This window comes from Populus nigra, chromosome 4 (genome assembly GCF_951802175.1).
Source record: "Populus nigra chromosome 4, ddPopNigr1.1, whole genome shotgun sequence".
NCBI lineage: Eukaryota > Viridiplantae > Streptophyta > Magnoliopsida > Malpighiales > Salicaceae > Populus > Populus nigra.
This window is the reverse complement of record NC_084855.1, coordinates 8859691-8887638: the sequence shown is the minus strand read 5'-3', so window position 1 is coordinate 8887638 and position 27948 is coordinate 8859691. Positions and strand designations below refer to the sequence as shown.

The following is a 27948-nucleotide window of genomic DNA, read 5'->3' as shown; positions in this document are numbered from 1 at the left end:
GAGGTTGCTTAAGCACAACGTCCCGAAGAATTAAATGCTCAGATTTTGAAACCAAACGAAGAACATAAAACACCCCCCCTCCAGATGCCGGACTGAAGCGAAATTCACTAGAATGTCAAAAGGTTCGCTATAATAAAATTTTCAGTCTCCTCTCTCCTTCCGATTCAATTTCTCCGGTTCTCAATGGAAGACGCGTACGCCAGATCCATCGCCGAGGTAATCGCCTTCTCTCGCTTCTTTTACACTACAAGATTCGCAGGGATCAATTTTTAACAAGTTATGACTGCCTTTTGCTTAGGTTTTGGATTTTTTTGGGGTAGACCCTGTGAAAGGGCTCAGCGATTCTCAGGTATGCGTGTGTTTCAGTTTTGCTTATCAGGAAACAGAACTAAATATTTTTGGCGTACAAGTGAAAACCAACTTCCTTGGGATTTTTTTTTCCTTTCTAATTGGTTATTTAAGATTTATTGTCGGTGATGTTACAGGTGACGCTACATTCAAAAATTCACGGTAAAAACGGTATGTTCAAATTCTGACATTTTCATTTACTTAATCTCCACTTCCAGATTGTTTTCCTTCAAACTCGCTATATCTCTCTCCCTTGTCTGTCTTCCAGTTCTTTCTTCTACTTAGTTTTTTTTTTCATTCTCAGTCGCCACGGAATTAAGTTCGGTCCTTCTGGAATGTGATATCTTAGGATAGTAGTTTGGAGACCTTTTTTATGGATAATTTGTGGAGCAGTGAGTGGTGTTGTTTATCCAAGGGCACCAGGAAACAGAGAAAACAGAGATAGCTGATGTCCTAATTTGCCATCTTGTTATCGTGATTTCTTTGCTCGTTTCCCTGTAGGCGTTTCTTTTTCATTTATGTTTAAAATGTTTGCTGGTTATTTGCTCTATTGCTTGCAATATGCTTGTATTTTGATATCTCCATTTAGTGCTACAAAGAATCTAAACTGATTTTGATGTTCCATTTCACCAATTATCTCCATCTTTGAGCCATTGGTTTCTGTTCCACTATATATATATATATTATCGTTTTTAACCTTTTTTTCTTTTGCATCTAATGATTTGTGTCATTTGGCTATATGCTTCACTCGTGGTCTGCAGTGCTGCCTGAAGAGACAAGTAAGTACATGGCACATGTCTCTGGTCTCCCAAGATTTTGTATGCGTACAATGCCTTTATGTTAATCACATGAAATTTCTTGGGTCATCCATGTGTCTATTATCTAATATGCTAGTCACGTGCATTTGGTACAGTTGCTCACTCCTCTCTTTCTGTCTGATTTTTATGTTTTATCATTGACCTTAGTTGGGTTTAAGGCTTAGTTGAGTTGAGTTTGTTAATATAGTTTAGGTACCATGTGTTCAGGATGCTTAGGTTAATATGGAATCTGAACCAATCAAACTAAAATATGTAAATTGATTTCGATGGGAGGAACGAGGGGAAGAAAAGTATGCAAATTGATCTGCATACTTGGCCTCACATGACTTTTTCTAGTGGTGGTTGAAGGTTTGACTGCATTTGGTAAATATTGATGTTCTGTCAAGGGAACTCGAAGTTGTCCCATGAGGACTGCCGAAGGCACGGAGAGGAGGTAGAGAAAAAAAAAAGGAGAGGGATTGCTAGATTCTTGGACTGCATCTTGTCAAAAATATTTCTTTGAGGTGTTTCTAAGTAGATTATTTTCCAGCAATTCATGGTTCTTAATTTTGTTAATGATTGTCTTGGACTCATCTAAATGCTTAAATACCTACTTTTTGAATGGAAATTTAAAAAATTGTAGTTCATTATTAGCTTCCTAATTTAAAAGTTTGAAAATTTATATGGTTGCATGTTGAACCTGGAGGTTGGTTGGGTTGACCTGCAACAGCCTTGCTTCTAAACCTGCCCATATCTCATTGCCACCTTCAGTGTAAATACAGTTGCTTCATTGTCTTTTAACTTCATCAGATGTGGTCGAAGTATGTTAGGTTGGGTCTTATGTTTCTTAATGGTTTGATGTAGAATTAGTTTGAAGTTAATTGCAAGAGACTTTTACAAATGGGTCAAGGATAAGCTCTGAATGGTGATATTGGTGCTCATTAAGGCTCTGGGTGCTGTTTAGGCAATTTTCTTGCTTTTTGAAGGCGTGAGTTCTAGGGAGGGAAAAAATAGAATTTTGAGATGTTGGGAGTATCTATTCAAAGACAGTGAGATGGGTTTCTTGAAATTCTATATGTGTGGCTCTCCTCAATGCCTTTTTTATGGATGCAATCCTGTTGTAGATTCTTGATTGAGAATTTTTTTGGATAATTAAACCTGTTTCTTTTTGATAAATTGACATAAATTGAGGGTCTATAATTCTGCTTCTTATTTTGTTTAAGCTATCTATGATGATGGATGTTGTTATTTAGAACTCGAGTCTTATGTGTTCCACATTTCTCTATATGCAGGGACTCCCTTTTGGAAATTAGTTCTAAAACAGTTCGATGATTTGCTTGTTAAAATATTGATTGCTGCTGCTGCTGTTTCTCTTGTTTTGGCTTTGATTAATGGGGAAACTGGCTTGACAGCTTTTTTGGAGCCTTTTGTAAGATATGCTTTCTTCCTTGTTTCATAAGAATTGGTTGTTTTTACATGCCAACAAAATATTGAGCTACTGTACTGATACTTAAATTTCATGAATAATTCATCTGTCTTTCCTTTAATTAATAAATAAACTTCCATCCTTTCCAGCTACAACTTTATTAGCTTTTTCACTAACAAAATTAATGGATATTTATGTATTTTTAATGCTGAAATGCATCGAGCATTCTCCACTAAAGTTATTCCAGCTTTTATGTATTGACTATCAAAGTCGCTTATTATCAAAGTTAAACAACTACTTTCTCTCAACTCCTTCTATATAATGATATGAATTGTTTTTACACCTTATATAAATTCAATATCTCAATGCTTTCGTTCCTTTTGTATTAATGTGTTGCTTATTTAATATATATCTAATTATTCTAATTTACAAAATTTGTTTTAATCTTTTCAATGTCTCTCCTCCTTTTATAGTCACAATTCACTAATAAGGCATCACTCTCAGAGAGCTGATAAGGTTCTTTTGATGTCGTTTCCCCTCTTTGAATGATTGTGAAGCTGAAGATATATTTCCTAACCATGATAATGCAATGTAATTTAGGGGTTAGTGTAAAAAGTATTATTCTCAACTTTTTTCACAGGGACCTATTTGTTGCAGCCATGGTCATTGTGTTCCATATTGTTTCATAAAAGGCGATTTGAGAGTTCCTATTATTAGTTTTATCTTATATACTTTATGAAAAAGAATAGGTGTACGGTGACCGGCTTCATGAGATTGTTATGTCTCATACACTTAAAACTATCTTATTGCTTCTATTCTTTTATTATTTTCCATATCTACTATTCTCTTTTCTATTTTAATTTTTTTCTGTCTTTTCAAGAATGAGGCTTTGCTCTCAGGGAGCTGATAAAGTTCTTTTAGGGTGGTTGGCCACTCTCTAAATGATTGCAAAGCCTGTGATTTCACAACCATATGAATAGACAGCCCTGTGCTTGCTACAATGACTTCAAGTTTTGTCAAAATTCATCTGTCTATGTGCGCGCGCGCGCTATGTTAGCGGATTTTATTCACTAAATCTTTGTTGTTGCTTCTTCATTCTGCCTATGAAGCTGAATATAATGAGGGTGTGGTGATAGTTTCAGTAAAAAAAATCAGATATTATTAAGGAATACTTCAATTATTTGGTGGGGCAATTTAGGAATCTGTGCGCATTCATTATTCTGTACTTCTTCACAGAAAGATTTTTATTGCAGCCACAACCTTTTGTGTTCCTTCCCTTTTGTTGGTTTGTAGATACATGGACTTATATTGATTTGATGCTCTGAATCTTTGCTCCTCCTCCTCCTCCTCAATGTCTATTGATTTGATGCTCTGAATCTTTGCTCCTCCTCCTCCTCCTCAATGTCGTCTTTTGCTAATATTTAAGAATGGGGTTTTGCTCTTAGAGAGCTGGTAGGGTTCTCTAATGTTGGTTGCCTGCTCTATGAATGACTGCGAAGCTTATGACATCACTACCATATGAATCAACAGCCCTTCATGTGGTGCCTGCAACAATGACTTGAAGTTTTTGTAGAAGTCACCGTGTGTTCATGAATCATAGTTGATCTTCAAATTCTTCTTTTGCTTGAGGAACACATTGGTTATTTGGCAGCACAATTTATGAATTTTGTGCAAGGAACTATCCTGTACTTTTTCATGGAAAACCTTTTGTTACAACCATGGTTTCTTTCTTATTGTCTAGCATTTTTTGTCCTTGGAAAGCAGATCTTCTCTTCAAAAAACAAAGTCTTTTGTTTTTCTACTTTTATTGTTTTTGTTCTTATTTTTCAACTAACCCTTTTCTTTTAATTTTCTTAATTCCATGACTTGTATTTTAGATTCTAAACTTATGTAAGATTTAAACTGGATGCTACATGGGCAATGACACACCAAAAGTGTCATCCATGTCAGGATCAAATTAAAGTTAGGTTGCATACGTGACATATCTTTTCAGTATTGAAATGCATTGAACACTTTTCATTAATGATAAAATCAGACATTTTAATCAAACACTTCAACTTTGTTCCTTGCTGTTTGATAAAAGGTGAATATGAGGATCCCTGCTTTTCATACCTACCTTAAAAGGTCTTTTGTTGTTTTACTTTGAATGCATGATTTAAACAACCTTTCATCTCATCATTTTTTTAGTTTCATTTATAAAGTGACTTTATATTTGAAATCTTAGAAGCTTTAGCTACCTGCTACAGGGCATGACAAAACCCAAAATTTTATTTGCGTGGATCAAACAAAAGTTGGTTTTTTCTCTTATAAAATATGAAAGTTAGATATCTGCTTTCAAAGTTGGTATAAATAGATGCTATTATGGACAAATCATCATGAGTTTTCTATCAATGATGAAAATGGCAACATCTTTATTGGTAATGGGATTGTGCAATTTTTTAGGTTTAGGATGGTATGGTCAGTTGGGCTAGCCTATTGTTGACTTGGTATGAAAGTTTGCCAAAGTATACAATAAATGATTTGTGCTAATGTTGCTGGGCTGGCATTGCTAGGCCCATCATTGATTATGAGAGGTTTATCCAATTTAAGTGAGGCATTGTGGGCCAAACTGATTTTTATTGATTAAAAGGATATGGAAATATTTAAAGTGCTTCATGCAAAGAAACTGGTTGACGTGATCTGGGATTTATTTTGGTGTTCCATCTATACCTTTCTTCCTTATTTCTTTCTATGCATGGTATGTAGTAGTTGGTACAACATGCAATTCTCATATATGGTTCTCCAAATCTATTTGCTTGTTTTTTGTTCGATGGTTTTTCTATCACAAGCACACATGGTCATAACATTTTTCTATGTTGATTTTGTTATATGCTTAGGTCATCTTGTTGATTTTGGCTGCCAATGCAGCTGTTGGTGTAATTACAGAAACAAATGCTGAGAGGGCTCTTGAGGTAAGTTCTGGAGTTCTTATGGTTCACATAAACAGTAGCTGACATCTGGTTATGGAAAATATAGATGATGTTCTTTAATTGTTCTCGTAAATAACAATCCATTAACAATTCAATCTACATAATTCTCTACACTTTCTTATCCTTATAAACAGTTTTGTAGCAGCTGCCTGTTTAAGATTTGAAGGAAGTTGTATGGATGCAATGTACCTGTATGCGTCTCTTGTTTTTCACCTAACAAATTTGGTTGCCTTTTGGTTACTTTGATAAATCTAAATGCACCCCTCAAAAGTGGAAGTACTATAGTTTTGACATCTGATATAGAAAATGACATTATTCTGCAACAGTTACGGTTTTGGTCTACAGAGGTTCATCTTGTGTTGATGATGGTTCTCTCCCGTCTTGCGTGCAGGAATTACGTGCCTATCAAGCTGATATTGCTACCGTGCTGCGAAATGGTAATTTTTTTTTTAAAGAAATAACCAGATGGTTGTGATGATGACCTTGTAATTGTGATATCAATATCTTGGTTCATTGCGTGTTCTCTTTTGTTGCCGTTGAGGAGCTTTTCCTGTCAATTTTTATTTTGAGATTATTAGCTTTGTATAAAGTTTTATTTTGCAGTTTGCCCTTTATCTATGGGGATGCTACAGTGAGTCCCTCTATGATATTATATTCCTGTAATATTATTAGCTGCTTTAGCTTTTGGCCTTTGCTTAACTATTTAATGGGTAGGGAAGGATTTGGTTAGTTGCTAGGTGTATGTTTTGCTGATGAGGGATTAATAAAAACTATTGAAGCTGTGCCAAATTCTTGTTGCCCTTTCATTGAGTAAGGGTTTCCTGTAGTCAAGTATCCCAATAAAGAACGTTTATCCTTGTTTTTGTTTGCTTTAGGGGATTGTTCTTCCTGGTTGAACTTGTGCAAGTCTCCAGGTCCTTTTATTTCCCCAGAGTGCTGAGTATTTGTGGTTCTTTCACTTTTGAGGCATTTTGACTATGCATATGTTGTTCAAGGCACGCCAATTTCTGTATATCCTTAACATCCCTTTTATTTTCTTTTTATTGGCCTGAACTATGCAAGTCCCACTGAAATCTGAACCTAGACTTCTTGATTTAACAATTGTTTACTTATATGGGTTGGTAGTTATATTGCTTGCAAATGTTCCTTTAAACCCATGCTATATGTTTTTTCCATCCATTCAGGTGTAAGCTCGCAAATTATATATTGATTCTTTAGACATGTTGGATTTTTATCACTTCCTGTCCATCTATTGTCACAGGTTGTTTTTCCATCCTTCCTGCTACCGAGCTTGTTCCAGGTGATATTGTGGAAGTCAGTGGTATGTTAATCATGTGGTTTGAGTGATCAAGGTTATTTATTTATTATCATGAATGATAATGCCAAGGATATGACATTAGGCTGTTTTGTGTTGTGATATAGTGGGATGCAAGGTTCCAGCTGACATGAGAATGATTGAAATGTTAAGTAATCAGCTACGTGCTGATCAAGCAATCCTTACTGGTACAGCAGCCTTTTCTTTGGATAATGCTAACTATTTGTTAGATTACAGTCATCTAGCTCAGATGAGAATGATTATTTTTTTTCCAACCAAGAAAGCCACTATAGGCTTCTTCATAAATGAATGAATGTGATTTTTTGCTGCCCTTGCCATTCTAGTGTGGATTTACATCTCATGCCACTAGGCTATAGATCTCCCATTCTAACAGCCACTCTTTTGACTGCCTCACATACTTAGCATTCACATGGTGACTCTTATATGGAGTAGGCCATGCATTGACACACAACAATCCTTTTCAATTTAGACCAGGTCATGTACCACACTCCATTGCCACTCTTGTGGACTAGTTGATATATTACTTTCCCTAACATTTTGTTGTGGAAAAGGTCATACACCTCACTCTCCCATGATCGTTCTTCCATAGGCTAAGCATCCAAGGCATGTCTCTTTGTACCCCAATGTTTCACAAGTGCTGCATTCAGTGTTTCCATTTTATTTACTGCAGATACTCATGGCCTGTACAATTTGGAGTTTACTTTTTTTTGCATTTACATGGATGAATTTGGTGAATTACATTACCAATTGACTGGGGAATGTTTATCTTCTATGTGGTGTTTTGGATTCTCTTTAATTATTTATTTTTGAAGCATGTTAAGGTTCCATCCAACTGATGATTTTGTTTGACTCCTTCAGGTGAGAGCTGTTCTGTTGAAAAAGAGCTTGAGGTCACCATAGCAACAAATGCTGTATACCAGGACAAAACGAATATTCTCTTCTCGGTATTTATTCTGAACTTTGTTGCAATCTTTCATCAAATTTACATAGAGGATGTAACTGTTGTTTCCCTTGTGATAACTATTTCCTGTAAATTGGGTATATTGATTATGACTTCTACTACTGCCTTTGGTTTGATTAGATGGACTGAACTTGGCTCCCCTTATACTAATTGTGTATACCTGTTGGAAATACTTTATATCCAGAGTATTTGGCTGTCTCCTTAATCTTTTAGGAACCATAGTTTGCTCTTCTTCTTTTTTTTCACCAGAAAATTTCAACCGGTATTTGCTTTTCCTATAGAGCCATTGAATAAATGTATATTGACTGCCAGGGTACAGTAGTGGTTGCGGGTAGGGCAAGAGCTGTTGTTGTTGGAGTTGGAGCTAATACTGCCATGGGGAGCATCCGTGATTCCATGTTGCATACAGATGATGTAAGCATTATCAATTTTCCAAGTCTTTGTATAAATTCTAATCTGCAAGTAAATTGTTAACTCTGTTTTGATCTTTCCCTGTTTTTCCCATTTTATCTTACCTTTTCTCTCTACAACTTTCTCTAGAGTCCTTAAGTTTGTGCTTCATGTAATTGGATTGAATCCTATTTATGCTGCTTGCTGACGAGCTATAAATAGACAGGATGAGGTTTCATAGTAAGAGGGGTGAGCTTTTGGCAATACTTATTGTAAGCTAGGTTTTCTCTTGATGCATGTGAGTTCTTGTTTCATGGCATGCATTTTATGGAGACATCATAATTCGGGTTATAACAGGTCTGTGTCTAATGGTTTAATGCTCCCATCTAGAAGAAAACTCCTTGGTTGAATTATACTGCACACATGCAGTGTTGTGTATAACGATGTGTTTCTGCAATGCTATTCAGGAGGTGACTCCATTAAAGAAGAAGCTGGATGAATTTGGCACTTTTTTGGCTAAGGTATTGCTCATCGGCCACTCTCCCATTTTGTGCGTGGCAATGTTATACATGCAATTTGCTTTTACTTCAGCGGGATTAAAACAGCATGGAGATTTTTTGGCTAAGTAACTCCATGCTTGTAAAAAGGAATGGCAAATGAAAGTTCCATCCCATACTTGTCAAGAAAAGGAAAAAAACAGAAAATTTTCCCTCTTCCATATGTCTTAAAGTTGGATATGTTGAGTTGAACTGAACAATTCTCTGAAAGCTTGGTCTAGTTTTGGCTTATTTATTAATTGACACACGTGGAACTCTTTTTTCTTTGCAAACATAAGCTGATACCTTTTAAGTATTATGCTATGAAGTAAATTACCGATTATTTGGTGCAAATTTAGGTTATTACAGGGATTTGTATTCTTGTGTGGATTGTAAACATTGGTCACTTCCACGACCCTTCTCATGGTGGGTTTTTGCGCGGTGCAATCCACTATTTCAAGGTATTGTTCTGTGGATGAGTCCAATCTGTTTCTTTACTGTCAGAATACAAACCATTTCTGATTTTGTGCCTCTTCTGCTCCACTTCAATAAAATCTGTAATCAACTGCTTTATGGTATTCGTTGATAATTAAATAGTAATGGTCCCTGAAACCTCTAGATACTTAGTTGCTTGAAGGTATCATGCCCTGTTATGAATTAGATGAATATAATGTCTTCTTAGACATGCATGCGCACAGGGGTTCTGGTTGAAATTTCACTTCTATTGTGTGAAAAATAAGTGAATTATACCCGGCATATTATTTTTTATTATTCCACAATCCATACTCGAGTTTGTATCTGGCTGGCTGAATTACTCTTTTAGTGGCCTTCTTTGGACTACTTTGCTGTTTTATGATTCATTACTACCACTGCTGTTTAATCTGAACTACTTGCTGTGCCTGCCTAGATTGCAGTTGCTCTTGCGGTTGCAGCAATTCCTGAAGGGCTTCCAGCAGTTGTTACAACGTGAGTGCTTTGTATTTTACATCATGGAAATTATGTGGCTGTTATGATTTTAACCAATATAATTTAGGAATTTGCTTGCTGAGTGGTTCTGATGATGGGTGTTGCACATGTATGTAATAAAAAAAAAAGAATGTAAATCTAAATAGAGGAAAGAATGAAGAAATAAACAAATAATTAAATGAAAGAGCTTTCTGATCCTCCTGCATATCCACTAAGAAGGCACCTTGAAAACGCCTGAAACAGAGCACCATGGTGAAGCCAGAAAAACTAATTTATCCATAGTAAGAAGGAAAGGTAATTGCTTAATCTGAAAGTTCTATGGCTATCCAAGTACACGATGAAACCATTTCTGGATAATTGAAATTCTGAATGCTTTTCCAAAGCCATTTCTTTTTTATGTTTTCAGTATAATATGAATGTATCTTATTGGAATCTTAGTTCCCATATTTTGCTTCATCATCTCTCTCTATTCATTTAGGTGTTTGGCTCTTGGAACAAAACGTATGGCTCGTTTGAATGCCATTGTGCGGTCTTTGCCATCCGTTGAAACTTTAGGCTGCACTACAGTAATCTGCAGTGACAAGACCGGAACATTGACAACTAATATGATGTCTGTTTCAAAGGTGATCACCTCAAAACTTGTAAATACTGAATGCAAAGTTATGAGTCTGAGGGACAATAGTGATCTTTGAACTAGTCAGAGGCTAACAGGAAACCTAAGCCATCCTTTTTTGTCATTATTTATAATTTTTCAACAGCCATGATCTCTGGGACCTGTAGAGATTAAAGGTTTCTTTATTATCTGAAGCTCAGTGAGAGAAACCAATGACATTCATTTCTTGGTCAGAGCATTTGATTCAAGACACCTTTTGACAGCACCTTCTTTTGGGGTCATAGTTAGATACCTTGATTAATAAAAAATAAATTTCTTGTTATTTTGTTTTACCAGATATGTGTTGTTCATTCCGTTCATCATGGTCCAACAATTGCTGAATACAGTGTGAGTGGGACAAGCTATGCTCCAGAAGGCATTATTTTTGGCAGTTCTGGCATGCAGGTACTTATTTTGTTTCAGGCTGTTGGGATTATACCAAAAGTTCAGTATAGAAGTCTGTAATCAATTCATGAAGACTTTTTGTAGTTGTGGTTTCTGTTTTCTGTTCTCCTTTTCTGTTCATTTGGAAAAAAGGGAAGAAAAACAAAAGTTGGTGGTTTTTCTTAATCTCAATCCATTAATTCCTTCCATCTTTGTCTTGTTTTACTTTAGCCTTTTCACTTATTCCCTTTGCTTTGATAATCATGTCTGCCTTGGTCTTGTAACCTCTTGGCTACAGGATTGAGGCCTCTGAACACCCGTTTTTTTTTTCTTTTTAAATGCCATGGAGTAGAGCCATCTTCAGAGTGTTTTTTCAAGTTTTTTTTAACCAATGTGGCAAGAGAAATAGTTGTCATTAAGTAGGTATTTGAGAGAATAGTGGGACAAGTCAAATGTTGCAAGTACTTGGAATGTATTCCATGTAGAGGCATGAACGATTCTGGTATTCTAGCTTGCCTTCTGGTTTAGATCCGAATTGCATGATTTTGGCATACATGGATTTTAGGCCCATATACGGAAGAATTATATCAGGAGACAGAATCTAGGTTGATTGAATTTTGATCTAAGCTTTTATAATTATATCAGATTGTATGAGCAGATGTTTCAGGCTAGGGAAAGAACATGTAGTGGGATTTTCTTAGCTCATCCATTTGATCTTGATTTTCCTCTGGTTTTTTCTAGTAACGATCACCAGATTCACTACCACCATTACTAGCGGTAATTACCTGTAATTTAAGCTACAAACTTGAGCACAATGCTGCCCGGATCCCTTATACCACTGCTGCTTTTGAATTATGGTTGGAATGATGGTATGACTCTTCAGAGTGTTAGGTCTTTTCAATGAGTTTTGAAGATTATATATGGAAGCTTAAGTATTTTATCACATTTTTTTGACTCACCATGACAAGATATTGAGTATGCTTTGTGCAGCAAGCTAAAAGTGGCTGCGGGGAAGGTTCACTCTTCCCTGTTCTTTTTGTCAGATAATTCAATTGAAAATTAAGTCTTTGGTGCAGAATTGATTCTTCGTTTCTTCCACATCTTTAGATTATGGCTTCTCGATGCCTGTTTAGTCAATTTCCCTTACATAGGAAAAATGTTCTTTTGATTGTTTATTTCTTATGGAAACATGCTATTAGTTGGTTCACATGGTCCCTTAGGATTCCTTGTTAGTGCCGCATCCTTTTAACCTCGATTTTTCTTTTTGCAGATTCAGTTTCCAGCTCAGTTTCCTTCTCTTCTTCATGTGGCTATGTGTTCAGCCATTTGCAATGAGTCTATCTTACAGTACAATCCAGACAAGGGAAGCTATGAAAAAATTGGGGAGTCCACTGAAGTAGCGCTACGTGTTCTGGCGGAGAAGGTTGACTTATGTAGCTTGGCCTTATATAGAGCAGCTCAATATTACCATAGCTGTTCAGTTTTTCCCTTCCTTCTCTTCTCCATTTATGACCCCTCCTCAATTTAATGTGTGAACTTGTTTATTTTCACCACATCTTTCCAGGTTGGCCTTCCTGGTTTTGATTCCATGCCTTCTGCACTGCATATGCTGAGCAAGCATGAGCGTGCTTCGTACTGTAATCACTATTGGGAAAGCCAATTCAAAAAGGTTTGTTTTTTGTATACTGGATGCTGTGTAATTCTTCCTTACGTAGAGTTAGCAAGTTAATTCAGGTTCTGTTATATAGTATAAGAATGTTGAACATGAATGGCAATGAAGGACATGAAAGATAGATATATTTTATATAGCATTATATGGCTCTAGATTGTTTTGTTTTGTTTCCTTTTTTTTTGTGTGTGATCAGATCTATCTTCTCTTACTTTGTAAGAATACCTATGAGCTACTAGTCTATCTGTTGTTTCAGATTGTTCTTCATTTTGAGATTGCATTTTTGACGCAATTGACTTCATACACCATATGTCCAGTACTTTTTGCACTTTATTACTTTTCTTTTCCTTATAATTTTTTACTTGCTATGGTAGATGTCTTCTCATCCACATGTATTTAGTTTTCAAGATATATTGTGTACCATTTCTCATGTATTAACATATGCTTTCTTTAATATTCTGTTTCAAATATTACAAGTTATTTAAGGCCAATTGGTTTTATAAAATTTTCGTTCGCATTTTAAATTGGGCTGTAAGGAAGTGATTTCATAAATCCTTGAGAAATAGATTCTTCTGTATTTCAGCATTTACTCTTCAGTTGTTCATTAAAAAAAAAAAAAAACTGACTGCTGATGCAAGCTTTACCATTTTGATGCTTTATAGGTTTCTGTTTTGGAATTCTCTCGTGATCGAAAGATGATGTCTGTCTTATGTAGTCAGAAGCAAAAAGAGATTATGTTTTCAAAAGGTGCTCCAGAAAGTATTTTTTCTAGATGCTCCAATATTCTTTGCAACGATGATGGTTCCACTGTTCTGTTTTCTGCCGCAGTCCAAGATGAGTTAGAGTCAAGGTTCCGCAGGTTAGAAATGATGCTAAAATTTTACTGGATGTTACTTGAGCCTCAATGTTTTGGCACAATATGGTGAATTTTCATTGTGCAAGAATTGAAGTAAACATGTTTCATTCTGGGAGATATGTGGTTAGCATTCATTTTGGATAACTTTGAATTTAGTCCATGTAACTTTTTAATTAAATCATGCATGTACTTGGTTGATTTATGGAAGCTCGAGTTGTCTAACATGTTAGAGAATAATATAAGTCATATCCTAGGACCTCACCTAACAGTTTAAGCTATTGGGTTGAGATGGTTCTTGACATGGTATCAGAGCCTTGATGACTAAGTGGTCACGAGTTTGAATCTCACCATCCCCATTTATTTGATAAAAATTAAGCACAATGGACCTGTAAAAGTTTCAAGCTCAAAGGGCTTTCACTTGAGGGGGTGTGTTAGATAATAATATAAATCATATCCTAGGACCTCACCTAACAGCTTAAACTATTGGGTTGAGATGGTTCTTGACATAACAGAAGATGAACATATATACATGGCTTTACTTAGAAGGGTTGATCTAACTGGCTGTATATGGAATCACCTTTCACCCAGGTGGGGTTATGTTCCCCTAATATTCATTTTCCTTAGGTTCTCTTCTCTTCACTACCCTTCTATATTTATATATTTATCTTCCCTGAGTTTCCATAGAGCTAAATCATCCACGTTGTCTCTTCTGCCAAGGCGGTGCTTTTATGCAAAGTTTGACTTTCACTCCTTTTACTTTGTATGCTTACTAATTTTCTTCACAACCATTTCTGCTCTTGTAAATCCTTCTAAGATGAACCATTGTCTTGACTATCATATTTAAGATTCGTGTAGGCATGTTATATTAGTATTGTCTCTAAAACTCTACATTTTTGTTTGCAGTATTAATGCCATATTTATTGGTCAGTTTTGCAGGAAAAGAAACATTGAGATGCCTGGCTCTAGCTTTCAAACAGATGCCCATTGGTCAACAGACTCTCTCATTTGAAGATGAGAAGGACCTTACATTTATTGGGTTGGTATGCTTTCTTTTCGAAATGGAACACTAGATTAAGTGCTCTCTATACTTAATGCCCTTCCATTTAATCATTTATGTTTATCTATATGCAATTATCTTAGATACCTTCATTTATACTATGAGGCGATGAAGCAACTTGTATAAAAATAAATTTCACGGTGAATAAAGGTTTTTTTGGAAGGAAAATAAATCGGAGTGAATAAATAAGGAAGAGCTGAATCTGTTCTTCTTGTTCTTATTATTTTTGTTTAACTACAAAAAATGAGTTGGGAAACTAGACCTATAGTTCTGAAACTTTGTGACCACACTCTGAAATCTTAGTTTCCAATCATCCGTTTTTGCTTTTATGTTCTATGAACCTTCTCTTATTTCCAGTTTTTTTTTTTGCACTGCATGTTATGTGTTTGTGGGTTCATGACTGTTTGCATGTACCCTTTTATATTCACGTGTCAGTGTGCACTTGTGCACCTTCCTCCTCAGCTTGTTTGTATTTGTGGCTCAGAATTCCTGCACCTTCCAAGTATGAGGTTGATTCTTCCACTTCTCACATTTTCTTTGCATCTGCTTCTTTACTTCAATAAAAGGTTGGAATGCTTGATCCTCCTAGAGAGGAAGTGAGAAATGCTATGCTCTCATGTATGACTGCTGGAATACGTGTAATAGTTGTCACTGGGGATAACAAGGTAACTTAAATTAAGTGATGTATATTTTTCTGTTATATGGTATAAGCTACAGTTTCCCATCTCTCTGTTTGCCTTTCTAATACAATTGCTTCTTCAGTCAACAGCAGAATCACTTTGTAATAAGATTGGTGCTTTTGATCATTTGGAAGATTTTGCTGGACACTCATACACTGCTTCTGAGTTTGAAGAGCTTCCTGCTTTGCAGCGAACACTGGCTTTGCAACGCATGACACTTTTTACCAGGTATGGTTAATTCTGCATTTTATAGCCTTAATAAATTCTGATAGACTGTCAAGCATCATGCCATCTTCCTATTGTTTTAACCTTTCCATTCTTTCCTATACACGTAAATGTATGTTATTTGTTGGAATTTTAGTTACTTGTTGGTGACATCCTCTTTTCTGTCTTGTTAGAGTTGAACCTAGTCATAAAAGGATGCTGGTGGAGGCCTTACAACATCAAAATGAAGTGGTAGCTCTAGTATTTCTTTTCAGCAGAGTTGTTATATCTGTATTTATACCTGCAAATATATACATGCAATGCATGAACTAAGTTTTGGACAATATTATGCTATTATTGAAACAAACACTTGTTTGTCTTTATGGGTTGGAAGTTTTAGATTGTAAAGTTTGAATTATAATAAAAATAAGGAAACAATGATCTTTGTAAGATTCATACCATGAACAAAATTATCATGGAATATCTTGATGGGTTAATCTAAGAAGGTAATGTGGGGTTCCACGTGAGGATATAATGCTAGTAATCTATCAAAGGCGAATCATTAAGGACATTTTATAATTCTAAAAACTGTCATTTTCCAGAATAGGTTTGGCAAGGTCCAGCTTTTTGTATGCAATATTAGGTCAATAGCTTTTGTCATATAAAGAGGAGATCTGAGAAATAATTTATTTGTGAAAGCTTGTGCTAGCAGTTACTGAGAAAAATTATAAAGGATGACAAGAACTGGTTTCCATTGTGCAGCAAAGAATGGTTACTGTAATGTATGAAGCTGTTTGATTAACATTTACGGTTAAAAGGCACTGATAAAACAATAGAAAAGAGTATGATGTTGAGAATTCATGACAAGAAAGCATGTGCGCATCTAAAATGCAAGGCATGGGATCTGGGGCTTGAAGCAGACGCATTAAAATGACAGTTGCTTTGGAATAGAAATGTAAAGCTGAGGATTGGATGAGACATTAACTTTGATATTTACATAAAAAAAATAGTTCCCCTTGGTTAAGTGTATGTTTTGTTATGGTGCTTCAACTGACTAAAATTGTCTGTATAAGGTTCTTTTGAGTGACCATAGAACCTTTTTTTATGTATTTACACGTGTATTGTTTCAAACATGTAGTGTGGTGTTCTCTGCCTTTAGGTTTTCTTGCGGTAATACTTCCCCATGGAAATCATTGATCTTGACTTGTTTAGGTGGCAATGACTGGCGATGGGGTTAATGATGCACCTGCACTAAAGAAAGCAGATATAGGAATTGCAATGGGATCTGGAACAGCAGTTGCAAAGGTAGGCAACCTTCCAAGGATGCATTTCATAGTACATTCATGGATGAGTCTGTTTCTATGCCGTGTACATAAAAACATGTCTCTTCTTTACGATCTCTCTATTCAAACACACTTACACATTTATGTATGGTTGCAAATTTTAGCAAACCAATGGAACTTAACCAATTGATTTGTTGCCTGAGTTACCTGAATGAACTTATTTCATTATTAAGAAAAAAATGTTTTATGTAGAATCTTAACCTTAAAGATCCAGTGCAAAGATTTTTTTCAGTTAATATGATGGGGAAGCTATATGCTGTGGTGCAACTTTAATAGTCAGCTTCATGGTTTTACATGAATAATATCAGAAGATTTGTGTCAGATGATCCAGTTAAAAGTGTAAAACATGATAAATTGTTATCAGCAGGCGCACACTTTATCAGTTTCTGTTATTTTTTCCAATATTATTATTTAGTGTAAATGCATAGACCCCTTAAGTTTCTGACCATCTTTATCCTTTGTTCCAGAGTGCTTCGGATATGGTTTTGGCAGATGACAATTTTGCTTCCATTGTAGCGGTATAGGACTCTCCCCCTCTTATCTGCTGTAATTTCATTACTTCTTGCTATGTCTGTACTGCCTGCTGGTTATTGTTTGGCAATTGTTTTTGTTCTCCAAAAAGGCATATGATAGAATATAACATATACATGTCAAAGGATATAATGCTGACAAGTTTCCAGTTATCAGGATATGACAACTATTCCATTGATATATCTCTTCAAACTGAACTTGATATTCTATGATCATAAACAAATTATCACATCACAGTGTGGAGTATCTGTTGTGTCCAATTAACTTAAAAAAATGACAGATTGAATTTAATAGTTAGTCAGGAAAAATTAGATTATACAAAAAATTTCTTGGAGGTGTAAGAGTTGTTTGTCTTGCACCAATTGTAACTTGTATGTGGATCCCCATAAATAAGTACCTATGCTTTCAGATATGGTTTGTGCTATTCTATTTCTTAACAAGTTGATTACTTAGCAGGCTGTTGCGGAGGGAAGGGCTATTTACAATAACACAAAGCAATTCATCAGATACATGATCTCATCAAATATTGGTGAAGTTGTTTGTATCTTTGTGGCAGCTGTAATTGGAATACCTGATACCCTTGCTCCTGTGAGTACTTTAGTGTACCACTTTAATGTATCAATAGTGAACTCATTTTGCAGAAAAGAGAGGAAATACTAGAATTATTTTGTACCAGAAAAATACTCATTTGGGATTAAATACGTCGACATTGAGATAGGGAGAAGATGCTGGTCATATCATTTTGTTGCTTTCCTACAATTCAATGCTGGTCAATTAGAAGAGCTGGAATTTATTTTTTGTTTATCACATTTAGGTCCAACTGCTCTGGGTCAATTTGGTTACTGATGGATTGCCCGCAATTGCTATTAGTTTCAACAAGCAAGATTCTGATGTGATGAAGGCTAAACCTCGCAAGGTATTTATTCAATGATTTGGACATGTTAGTTTATCTAATAGGTCTGTCTAAATGGTTGGTTTGTGTGTGTAAATGGTTGCCAGCACTCATTGGTGCATTTTGAAACACAACCCAACCCTAAAACAAAAACAAGAAGATGAATGGCTCGACAGGCATAATGAAGTCAGAAACATTAGGTGGGCTGGATGATAGGCTGTGTTTATGCTTGGGGCTTATTGGGTGGTAAAATGCCAAACAATATAGCTAGGGTTAAGATGCTATGTGCCAAAAGGTTCCCCACAGATATTCTTAATTTCTTATCACAATTGGAACCCATGGTTTTTTTGTGAATTGCCATTTTCTTGGATTTCTGGATTGTTTAGAGTTTCATTTATTGTTTTATGTTTTCCTTGTTCGTGGTGTTCTTCACTAAGCTTTGAAATAGCCAGTAGCAAGCATGAATAAGTATTACAGGTAGGTGGGAAACTACGTTAGGTTTGGCCTGATGCCCGTGGAGATTGACTTAATGGTTCTTTGAAGGAGAGACATTCATTGATATGGTCCGACCTGCATGTTAGATGGTCAGACTTATACTTGTTTTTCATCTCTTCACCTGTTTCTGAGATTGGTCTCTGCTGTAGACTTCTTGTAGATAGGGCCGTGCCTCTTGACCTCTTTAACCAGATTTAATTACCTTTGAGAATAAATAAAGAGCTAAATAACTCTCTCAAAAAAAAGGGAAAAGAATAAACAGAGTGAAAGGGCTAGATAGTTTGGGCTGACATTTTCCTTTTCTGCGTGCATAACTTTTTTTAAAGTTGTTCACTATGCAAAGATTCCATGTTATATGATTTTTATTATTGAGCAGTAAGTTCTACTCTCATAGCTCATCACAATTTCCAGTCATCAATGTTGAATATCAACTTTTTCAATATTACATGCAGGTGAATGAAGCAGTTGTTAGTGGGTGGCTGTTTTTTCGTTATTTGGTAATTGGAGGTAATAAATAATGATAAACCTATTTCATGTGGATTTCTATCATGCGGAACAAATGCATTACCTCGGTATAATTTGGCAATTTCATGTTCCTTGCAATGTGATTGATTCGAGGTGGTATTTTACCTGCATATGCCATAAATACCTTGCCCTCGTAGTGCCATTCATGCAGATATTCATATTATAGTGAACAAGTTATTTATGATAAAAACTTTTCTTCAAATAATTCAATCAAGTGTTCGAGAAAACTATTTTAGTACAGGTAATTAAGGGTAATTCTAAAAAGAAAATTAATAAAATGTAAAAGGATTCTTTTGTCTGAAAAATGTGACACCTGAGATCCATATGATATATGATTAGGGATTTTCTGCATTAAATTCCCAGCATCATAATGTACCATGCAGGAATCCTCATCATGATGTGCCTCTTTTGAAAAGGGAGAAATAATTTATCATTCCTTCTGATCATGAGTTGCCTCTTTTGAATTTATAATCAACCTAGTGCTGAATGCTCTTCGAATTCTAGAGGTGTTTGATGCAGTATCTGGTTGATGCAGCTTATGTGGGCCTTGCAACTGTTGCTGGGTTCGTGTGGTGGTTTGTGTACTCTGATAGCGGTCCCAAACTACCATTCAAGGAACTGGTAAGGTTTTATTCTGTTAGTGGGTGTGCTTTCTGATAGGCCAGAGTTGATTCTTTTCTGGGCACATTCTCCTTGTGTATTTTGACCTGGAGATCTGATCTGCAAGGCAAAGGCTAATAAAAGTGAAGGTGCAGTTCTGTGTTGAGATGGTTCCATGATTAGTACACTGGAGTTGCTTGTTGTGACTTTCAGAGTCTTTTGAGTTCCTTTCTAGCAGTCCTGAACATTCCCAGCCTTCCACATCTCCTTTTCTTGTGTTATTATCCATTGTTTTGAGATTAACATTATTAATTCATCCTTGAAAACTAATGGTACCAAACATGAAGTTGATGCTGAATTTGTTTAGTCAAGTTTTGTGCTTATAATAATCGATTGGGACCCTTTCAGGTGGAAAGAAATGAAAAGAAAAAACCTAAATGACCAGTTAGCATGCAATGACTGGGTTTTGGTTTCTTTGTGCCCAGCATGGATAAATATATTTCACTAGTACTGTTACTGAGCATGTTCTTCAAATTCTACACCAGAACTTTTATTTTTTCATTTATTGCAGATGAATTTTGACAGTTGCTCGACAAGGGAGACAAATTACCCATGTAGTATATTTGATGATAGGCATCCATCAACTGTATCCATGACAGTGCTTGTTGTTGTTGAGATGTTTAATGCTTTGAATAATCTCAGTGAGAATCAATCGCTTCTGTGAGTATTCTGTTTGATTTCAAAGTTATTGAATATTTAGTGCTTTTTGCCGAATCAATTTGCTCAATTGCTTAGAATGCTTTGCATGTAGTTTAATGGTAGTTAGATGCATGAGATTTAGTTTCGACATTTTGTCATTAGATTTCACTACAATAACTCGTTTTTCTCATTTAGACTCCATTTGGGAACGTGGTTTCCCTCAAATTTCAATTTTTTTTTTGCTATTTTTTTTAATATTTTCAAATCGTTTTGCTGATCTCAAAAATGATTTTAAAAAAATAAAAAAACATCATTTTGATGCATTTCTAAGCGAAAAGCACTTTAAACCACAACCGCTACCACAATTTTAAACAGGCTATAAGTGATTATTTTTCCCTTTTGCCTATGGAGTTTTCATAGAAAAAAATAAACTAAAAGTTACATTAGGACAGACTTGGAGCTGTAATGCTGTCCCCTTTTTTTTTTTTCCAGTGTTATCCCTCCCTGGAGTAATTTATGGCTTGTTGCTTCAATTGTCCTGACTATGCTCCTTCACATACTGATCTTGTATGCGCACCCTCTATCTATTCTATTCTCTGTAAGTTCTCTTTCCTTTGCATCCCATGTGATATTATGAGGTAATAATTTTACTTTTCCCCATAACCATTAGTACTTAATAGAACAATTTGCAACGTATCTTGTTTCAGGTAATGCCGTTATCTTGGAGTGAGTGGAAAGTTGTCTTATATCTCTCCTTCCCTGTATGTTGTGAATCTTAACTTTCCCAATTTACTAATTTTAATTTTGTCTTGTATTTGTGTTTTGATAATCATTTTTTAGTGCAATGAGATTCTTGAGAGTTGAATGTAGTTGCTGGAATTTAGCTTAGAACTGTTTCCTTGTAGCGGTTTTACCTCTAATATGGTAAAAACAACAATGTAAGTCTCAAGGTTCCATTGTGAAGATATGTTTTAGTCTTTCATGCTTTTGTCTTCTTCTTCTTTTTTTTCTTTTTTATAGATGTTGTTCAAGCACCCTTGGACTGAGTTTTAATTGCAGTTGGGTTGGGATTCTGTATGTTTTATGAATATTGTATGTAAGCTAGGATCATGATTTTTTATTTATTTATTCATTTATTTTGGGGGTGGGGGTTGGCACCCCTAAATTTTGGAAATAAATATATTTTAGTCTTTACATTTTGAAAACTTTTATTTATACCTTTCAATTTTACATGTTTTGAATCCCTAAAAGTCACTTGTTTTCTTTTTTCCTCCCTAATCCTAAATTTCTTATTCCAACCCCGATCATGACAACCTCTTAGCTTGTTTTCTCATGAACTTTATGCCACTTCTATAACCTTTTTATCTATATATTCTATCCTAGGTGAAGTAAAATAGGGAAAGGTTACCTTTCCTGAGTTTTAGTCAATGTAAAGCCATTTGCATCTTTGATTGTTTTTTTTTAGTTGGAAGCAAGTATTGCCTTGGTGAATGCATTTCAAATATCTTAAGCCCAGTTTCCTCCCATGGCACTTCTAATATAGTGTTTTTTGTGTAGGTCATAATTATTGACGAAGTTTTAAAGTTCTTTGCGAGAAATTCCAAGGGTAAGTTCACTATTTTGCTTCATCTTCCTTTTTTTCAACATCTTATTCTTTAGTGAGAGATTTTATTTAGAGAGAATAATTAACAATTAGAAATCAAACTTGGACCATGATGAGAAGACGTCTCTTTACTCTAGACATAAATTTCAAATGTTTCTCTCCTCATACACACCTTATGCTTCTGATTGATGTATCTCTACGAGGGGTTGAAATGAGAACCCAAACATTTGCGTGACAACACAACGCAACAACTTCTTAGACAAGCCTCTAATATGAGAGAAGTTTAGAGTTCTTGGTGGGGATCATTACCCATATCAGACATTGGTAACAAGATCCATAGGTTAGCAAGCTTTTAGGCACATTAGCTAAACATCTAGCCTATCATGTCCATCACTCAGTATTCCATCTCTTGACATGTTGCAAAAACTAGCTTGCTTGCCCCATAATTTTATTTTCCCAATATGAGAATCCTTTGTCAACAAAAAGGTCTCCAATCAAGGTGGCTTGTTTGGTTCCTGACTATCCAAAAACATACATCTTCAACCAATGCCCTTTGTATGTCACAAGTAATATTTTTGTATTGATGTATGTATGTCGCTTTGCTTTCTCCTCCTTTTTTTTCACCACATCAACATACTAACAATCATGTAATGGTTGTAAACTAAACCCATTTTTTCCCACTTGCAACCCTTAACATCCCTCCTCCTATCCTTAGTTTGAGGGTGTCTGTATTCTCTCCAAAATATGCATTATGTTGATATAAAACAATTATCCAAGAGTTTATGGACCAAATTGAAGCATGAAGTTATTATTTTTTTATTTAATTTTAGATTTTAATTATTTATTTCCTATTGAGCTTTACTGACTGTGTGTTGATTGTCGTGCCATCATCAAAATCACTGTGGGATGCGATTTTTTAATTGCACTATTGGATGACATACTAGATTAGTTGTGTGAAGCAACAATTTTTTCAAAGATTGACTTGAGAAGTGAGTTTCATCAAATTTGAATTTGACCAGGGGATGAGTGGAAAATGGCTTTCAAGACAAATGATAGGTTGTATGAATGGTTAGTCATGCTATTTAGGTTAACGAATGCACCAATCACATTTATAAGGCTGATGAATCGGGTTTTGTGACCTTTCATAAATAAATTTATTGTGGTTTATTTTAATGATATTCTTGTGTTCAATCACAATGAAATAGATCATATTGAGCACTTAAGGAGTGTTTTGGAGGTGTTGCTGAAAAACAAGTCGTACGTGAATCTGAAGAAATGTAGCTTCATGACCAACATGTTATTCTTGGGTTTTGTAGTAGGAGTTGAAGTTGATGAGGAAGAAGTGAGGGCAATTCGTGATTGGCCCATGCCTAAGACAGTTAGTGATGTGTGGAGTTTTCATGGTTTAACTACTTTTTATAAGAGATTTATTCGGGATTTCAGTTGTATTGTGGCACCGATCACTAAATGTTTGAAGGGAAAGTTTAAGTGGGGTGAGGAAGAAGAATAGAGTTTTGCCATAATAAAAGAGAAGTTATGCAATGCTTCAGTGCTTGCTTTACCCAACTTTGACAAGTTGTTTGAGATTATATGTGATATTCGTGAAGTGGGTATTGGAGTTATTTCCCAAGAGAAGTGTCCTATAGCCTCTTTCAGTGAGAAGTTAAATGAAGCTCGCTTGAAATGGACTACCTATGATAAAGAACTTTATGTTGTGGTAAGAACTTTGAAAATTTAAGAGCATTATTTGATTAATAGAGGTTTTTTATCTTATATTCAGATTATAAAGCCTTAAAGTCTCTGAATAGTCAGAAGAAAATTGGAACAGATATGATGGTCAAGTGGATTACATTCCTTAGGAAGTTCAGTTTTAGTATGAAGCATAAAGCTAGAGTTCATAACAAAGTGGCTGGTGTATTAAGTAGGCGAGATGCCCTGCTAATCACTTTTTATAGCTAGGTTTTAGGTTTTGAGTGTCTGAAGGAGCTAAACGCTGGAGATCCTTATTTTCAAAAGATATGGAAAAAGTTTTCTAATGGTCGAGCTGATGGAGATTTCCATATATAAGATGGTTACTTAATGAAAAGTAATCGATTATGTATCCCTAACACATCCCTACATGAGAAATTGATTCGAGACTTGCATGGTGACAAATTAAAGGGTCATAGAAAAAAAGATAAAACAATATCAGCTTTGGAGGACAAGTATTACTGACCTCAGCCCAAGCATAATGCAAACAAATTTGTTCAACATTGTCTTACTTGTCAAACAGCTAAGGGGCAATCATAAAACATTGGTTTATACATGCCTTTACCTGAACATCTTTACCTGAACATATTTTGGAAGATATTTCAATGGATTTTGTGTTAGGTCTTTCATGAACTCGGTGAGGAATGGATTTTGTTTTTGTTGTTGTGGAAAAATATTCAAAGATGACACACTTAATACCTTGTAAGAAGACTACAAATACGATCAACATCGCTAGACTATATTTCAGAGAGATAATGAGGTTGTATGGTGTTTCAAATTCATCATGTATGATGGAGATTCCAGGTTCCTTAGTCACTTTTAGCTAACTTTGTGGAAAATGTTTAATTTCTCTTTGAAGTTCAGGAGTACTGCTCATAGATAAATCGATGGCCAAACATAGTCTCTAAATAGAACAATAGGCAATTTAATTCGTAGCATGTGTGGAGACAAGCCTAAACAGTTGGATGTTGCATCAGCTCGGACAAAATATGCTTACAACAGTTCCAAGCATAATGCTACTATCACAACAACATTTGAGAACGTATACATGAAGTCTCCAAATCATGTACTTGATTTACATTAACTGCCCAAAGTTGCTAGATTTAGCAAGTCAATAGAGAATTTGGTTGAATAGGTGCAAATTCTACATCAAAAGGTGAGGAGAAAACTAGAAGTATCAATTGCCTAAAATAAGTACGCAACAGACAAGCATAGGCAAGTTAAATTGTTTCAAGGAGACATGGTCATGATTTTCTTGCGCAATGAAAGGTTTCCAACAGGCACCTATAATAAATTAAAGATGAAGAAGTATAGTTTGTACAAGGTGCTGAACAAAATCAGTGACAATGCTTATGTTATAGATCTTCCAGATAAAATAGGCATATCGAAAACCTTCAATGTTGCTGATCTTTATAAGTACTTTCCAGATACTGAACTCAACTCGATGACGAGTTTTTCTAAAGTGGGGGAGATTGGTTTTTCTAAAGTAGGAGAGACTGCTGTAAAATAATTATCTCAAGAGTTTATGGACCAGATTGAAGCATGAAATTATTGTTTTTTCATTTTAATTACTTTTCTAGCTAATTTTTCATTTTAATTATTCATTTCCTACTTAGCTTATGACTTTTAATTTAATTAGTATTTTACTATTTAAGAATCCTAATACTAGATTGATTTTATTAATTAAGTTTTAATATTGATTTATTTTCTATAAAGGATTTTTGAATTGATATAGATAAGGATGTCTGATTTATTTTATGGAGAGGAAGACTATTATTCAGAATTAATAAAAATACCAGAAAGAATCTTTAGATCTCTCTACAATTAGGTCTATAATCCTAGGGCTTGAGAACCCTAGTTTTATCTTCGCTATACACTGCGTTATAGTTCAAGTTTTGTTCACTTTTAACCCACATCCTGTTCAGTTTCTCCATCATGGCTGCCGCATCCTTGAAGCATCTACCTGTTTCACTCAATACCCTGAACACAAAAATGTCACCAATTACATGCTTGAGGGAGGTCTCTTACTGACGGGATTATCTCACTGGGGATAGGAGTGCTAAGCCCTTATTAATAGAATGACGAGAAAGACGTGGAGTGGAGTGAGGGGTGGTGTGAGTTGGTGGGTGGATTGTCTTAAGGTTGGGACAGGGGAATGAAGAGGGGGCTTCAAACTTGCTCCGGATGAAGTGGTTGGGGGACTGGGAGGAGGGTGAAAGGTACAGTTAGGTGGTTGGAGACTGGGAGACATGCACTGGTGTTGAGTATGATTGAAACGGAAGGAGGGTGGAAGTTAACTGTAACAATTGCTCCTATCTGAATTTTTTCCCCCTTTTCAATGTAAAGTGTTGTTTCTGTCTCTGGTTATTGGGGAGGTATGTCAATAGTTTTGAACCTTAAACTGCTTGTAGTTTAGATGATTAGATATTCACATCATTGAACTGGTTCAATATTTTGGAGGATAACATGTGGGGGAGCATAAAAATGCATGGATATTTTATTTATTTATATGGGCACAGAGACACACACAGATGCTGGCAATGGTCATGAACTTAATTCTGGTGCCAAAATATATGGTGAGTAAAACAGTTATCAAACAAATTGCTAAGAGTTTCATGCTCCTTGGTTGCAGGCTTCATGTTTGGTTTGAGATTCAGAAGGCCTGATTTACTTCCAAAAAGAGAATTGCGTGATAAGTGACAGGGAAGCCTTGTGCAGTCAAATTTTGTTCCTACACCAAGTCATACTGTACACAAATTTTCCTCCCTTCAATACATTAAAGTTGAATGGACCTTCATCTGGTTTCCCTTTGCATTTATTTGTCTGCAAGGGTGGAAGTTATAGAGAGAACTCTACACAACTCGCCTTAAATTGTTACTTCTCGTCACGCCAGATGCCTTGTAAGTTGTCACAAACAGCAAATGAGGCACAGTCATGTTTAGTTTCATCATCAGGTTCCAAAGAAATGTTATTATTCTCTTGTTTTATGAACTCGGAGTTTGTTGTATCCTTGCGTGGTTAAATTTCTAATCAATTTTGTACATCCAAGAGGCATTGAACTGTAATTATTAACTTCAATTAACTTTAACTAGTTTACTGAAATACAATGGTGTTTTAACGTTCATCATTTACTCATTTACTGTTCATACATACGCGTATCACTAATGGCTGTCATTTGTTCACACACAATTTGAAATCAGGTATTCATACTTCAGCATATTTACATTTCGATTCCTGTACTTACTTTATCTTGCATTTTAATCCTTGTCTATAGAGAGGAGAGAATAGTGGAATAAAGGGAGGAGAAAGAAAAGTTTGGTTATCATATTTTAGCAACAAAAACTATCAAGCTTCTTGTTATTGAATTCATCTTGAAAGTCAAATAGATGGTAAAATTCATTACATGTTGTTTTTACTATTATGACTTTTATTGTTAGAATATCGAATATTGAAATTATTTTTTTAAAAAATAGATGAGAATATTAGATTAGTTCTTAATAAGATAATTGAGAAAGCCTAATGAGTTTTTTAAAAAAATATATTTTTATAATAATAAACAACAATATTAGCAATGAATTATAGAATTTTTGTTACAGAATTATTGGAAAAATCCAGTAAATTAAAAATTATAATCCATGATGATGATTAAAAGAAATGCGGGGCAAGTAATTACATAGTTAATGAGTATCTTATCCATTCGACAAAAAAATGTTTTCCTAAACAAATAAAAAAAAATATAAGGCGTTGGGGCTAAAGGTTTCTTAAGTCTTTTATGCTAAGAAAATGAAAAAAATACTTTTAATATTAATCAGATTATTCTTTTCTATAAAGATTATAAGCTTTTTTTTTAAGAAAGTCAAAAAGTTTGGTAAATGCTGAAACGAAAAAAAATAAATTCAACAAGTAGTTGGGAAGTCAATAATTTTAAAGTGCTTTAAAAATAACTTAGGGCATTGCAAGGGGGTGAGAAACTTCCATGCGTGTAACTGAACTCCTCAGCCTAAAAATAATTGGCTATTTTTACTTATTAGAAACTTTTTTAAAAATATTGATGAAATAATATAATTAAAAAAATAAATAGATAAAGTATCACAGTCTATACATTTAAAAAATAAAATATTTATAGCTTATTATTATTTAAAGCAGTAATATCTAAAAAAAATTAAATAAACAAGAGAAAAGAAAGAACAAAAAGGACTTTTAAAACATATCGGAATCTCCAATTATAATATCATTGGAACCATAAAAAAAATATCAATAAGATAAATCTAATTACATCA

The 27948-nt window shown here is 35.0% G+C and overlaps 1 protein-coding gene across 3 annotated transcripts; it reads left to right on the top strand.

Moving 5' to 3' along the window:
* Positions 1 to 29: 29 nt before the first annotated feature.
* LOC133692408 (calcium-transporting ATPase 3, endoplasmic reticulum-type-like) lies at positions 30 to 26795 on the top strand. 3 transcript variants are annotated; one of them, XM_062113317.1, is made up of 34 exons: positions 30 to 216; positions 299 to 349; positions 486 to 519; positions 1110 to 1127; positions 2438 to 2574; positions 5448 to 5522; positions 5932 to 5977; positions 6802 to 6861; positions 6963 to 7043; positions 7735 to 7820; positions 8150 to 8251; positions 8695 to 8748; positions 9123 to 9224; positions 9671 to 9729; positions 10208 to 10352; positions 10679 to 10786; positions 12036 to 12188; positions 12330 to 12434; positions 13097 to 13293; positions 14219 to 14330; positions 14914 to 15012; positions 15110 to 15255; positions 15426 to 15483; positions 16444 to 16536; positions 17042 to 17092; positions 17562 to 17693; positions 17920 to 18021; positions 18945 to 18999; positions 19553 to 19638; positions 20189 to 20337; positions 20809 to 20914; positions 21024 to 21077; positions 21874 to 21922; positions 26301 to 26795. In XM_062113317.1, exons 1-34 carry the CDS (start codon positions 184 to 186, stop codon positions 26366 to 26368), a joined length of 3006 nt encoding a protein of 1001 aa, XP_061969301.1. In that variant the 5' UTR covers positions 30 to 183; the 3' UTR covers positions 26369 to 26795. The 3 variants fall into 3 exon arrangements, with proteins under 3 accessions (XP_061969301.1, XP_061969303.1, XP_061969304.1); XM_062113319.1 differs by lacking the exon at positions 1110 to 1127; XM_062113320.1 differs by lacking the exon at positions 9123 to 9224.
* The last annotated feature ends 1153 nt before the right edge of the window (positions 26796 to 27948 follow it).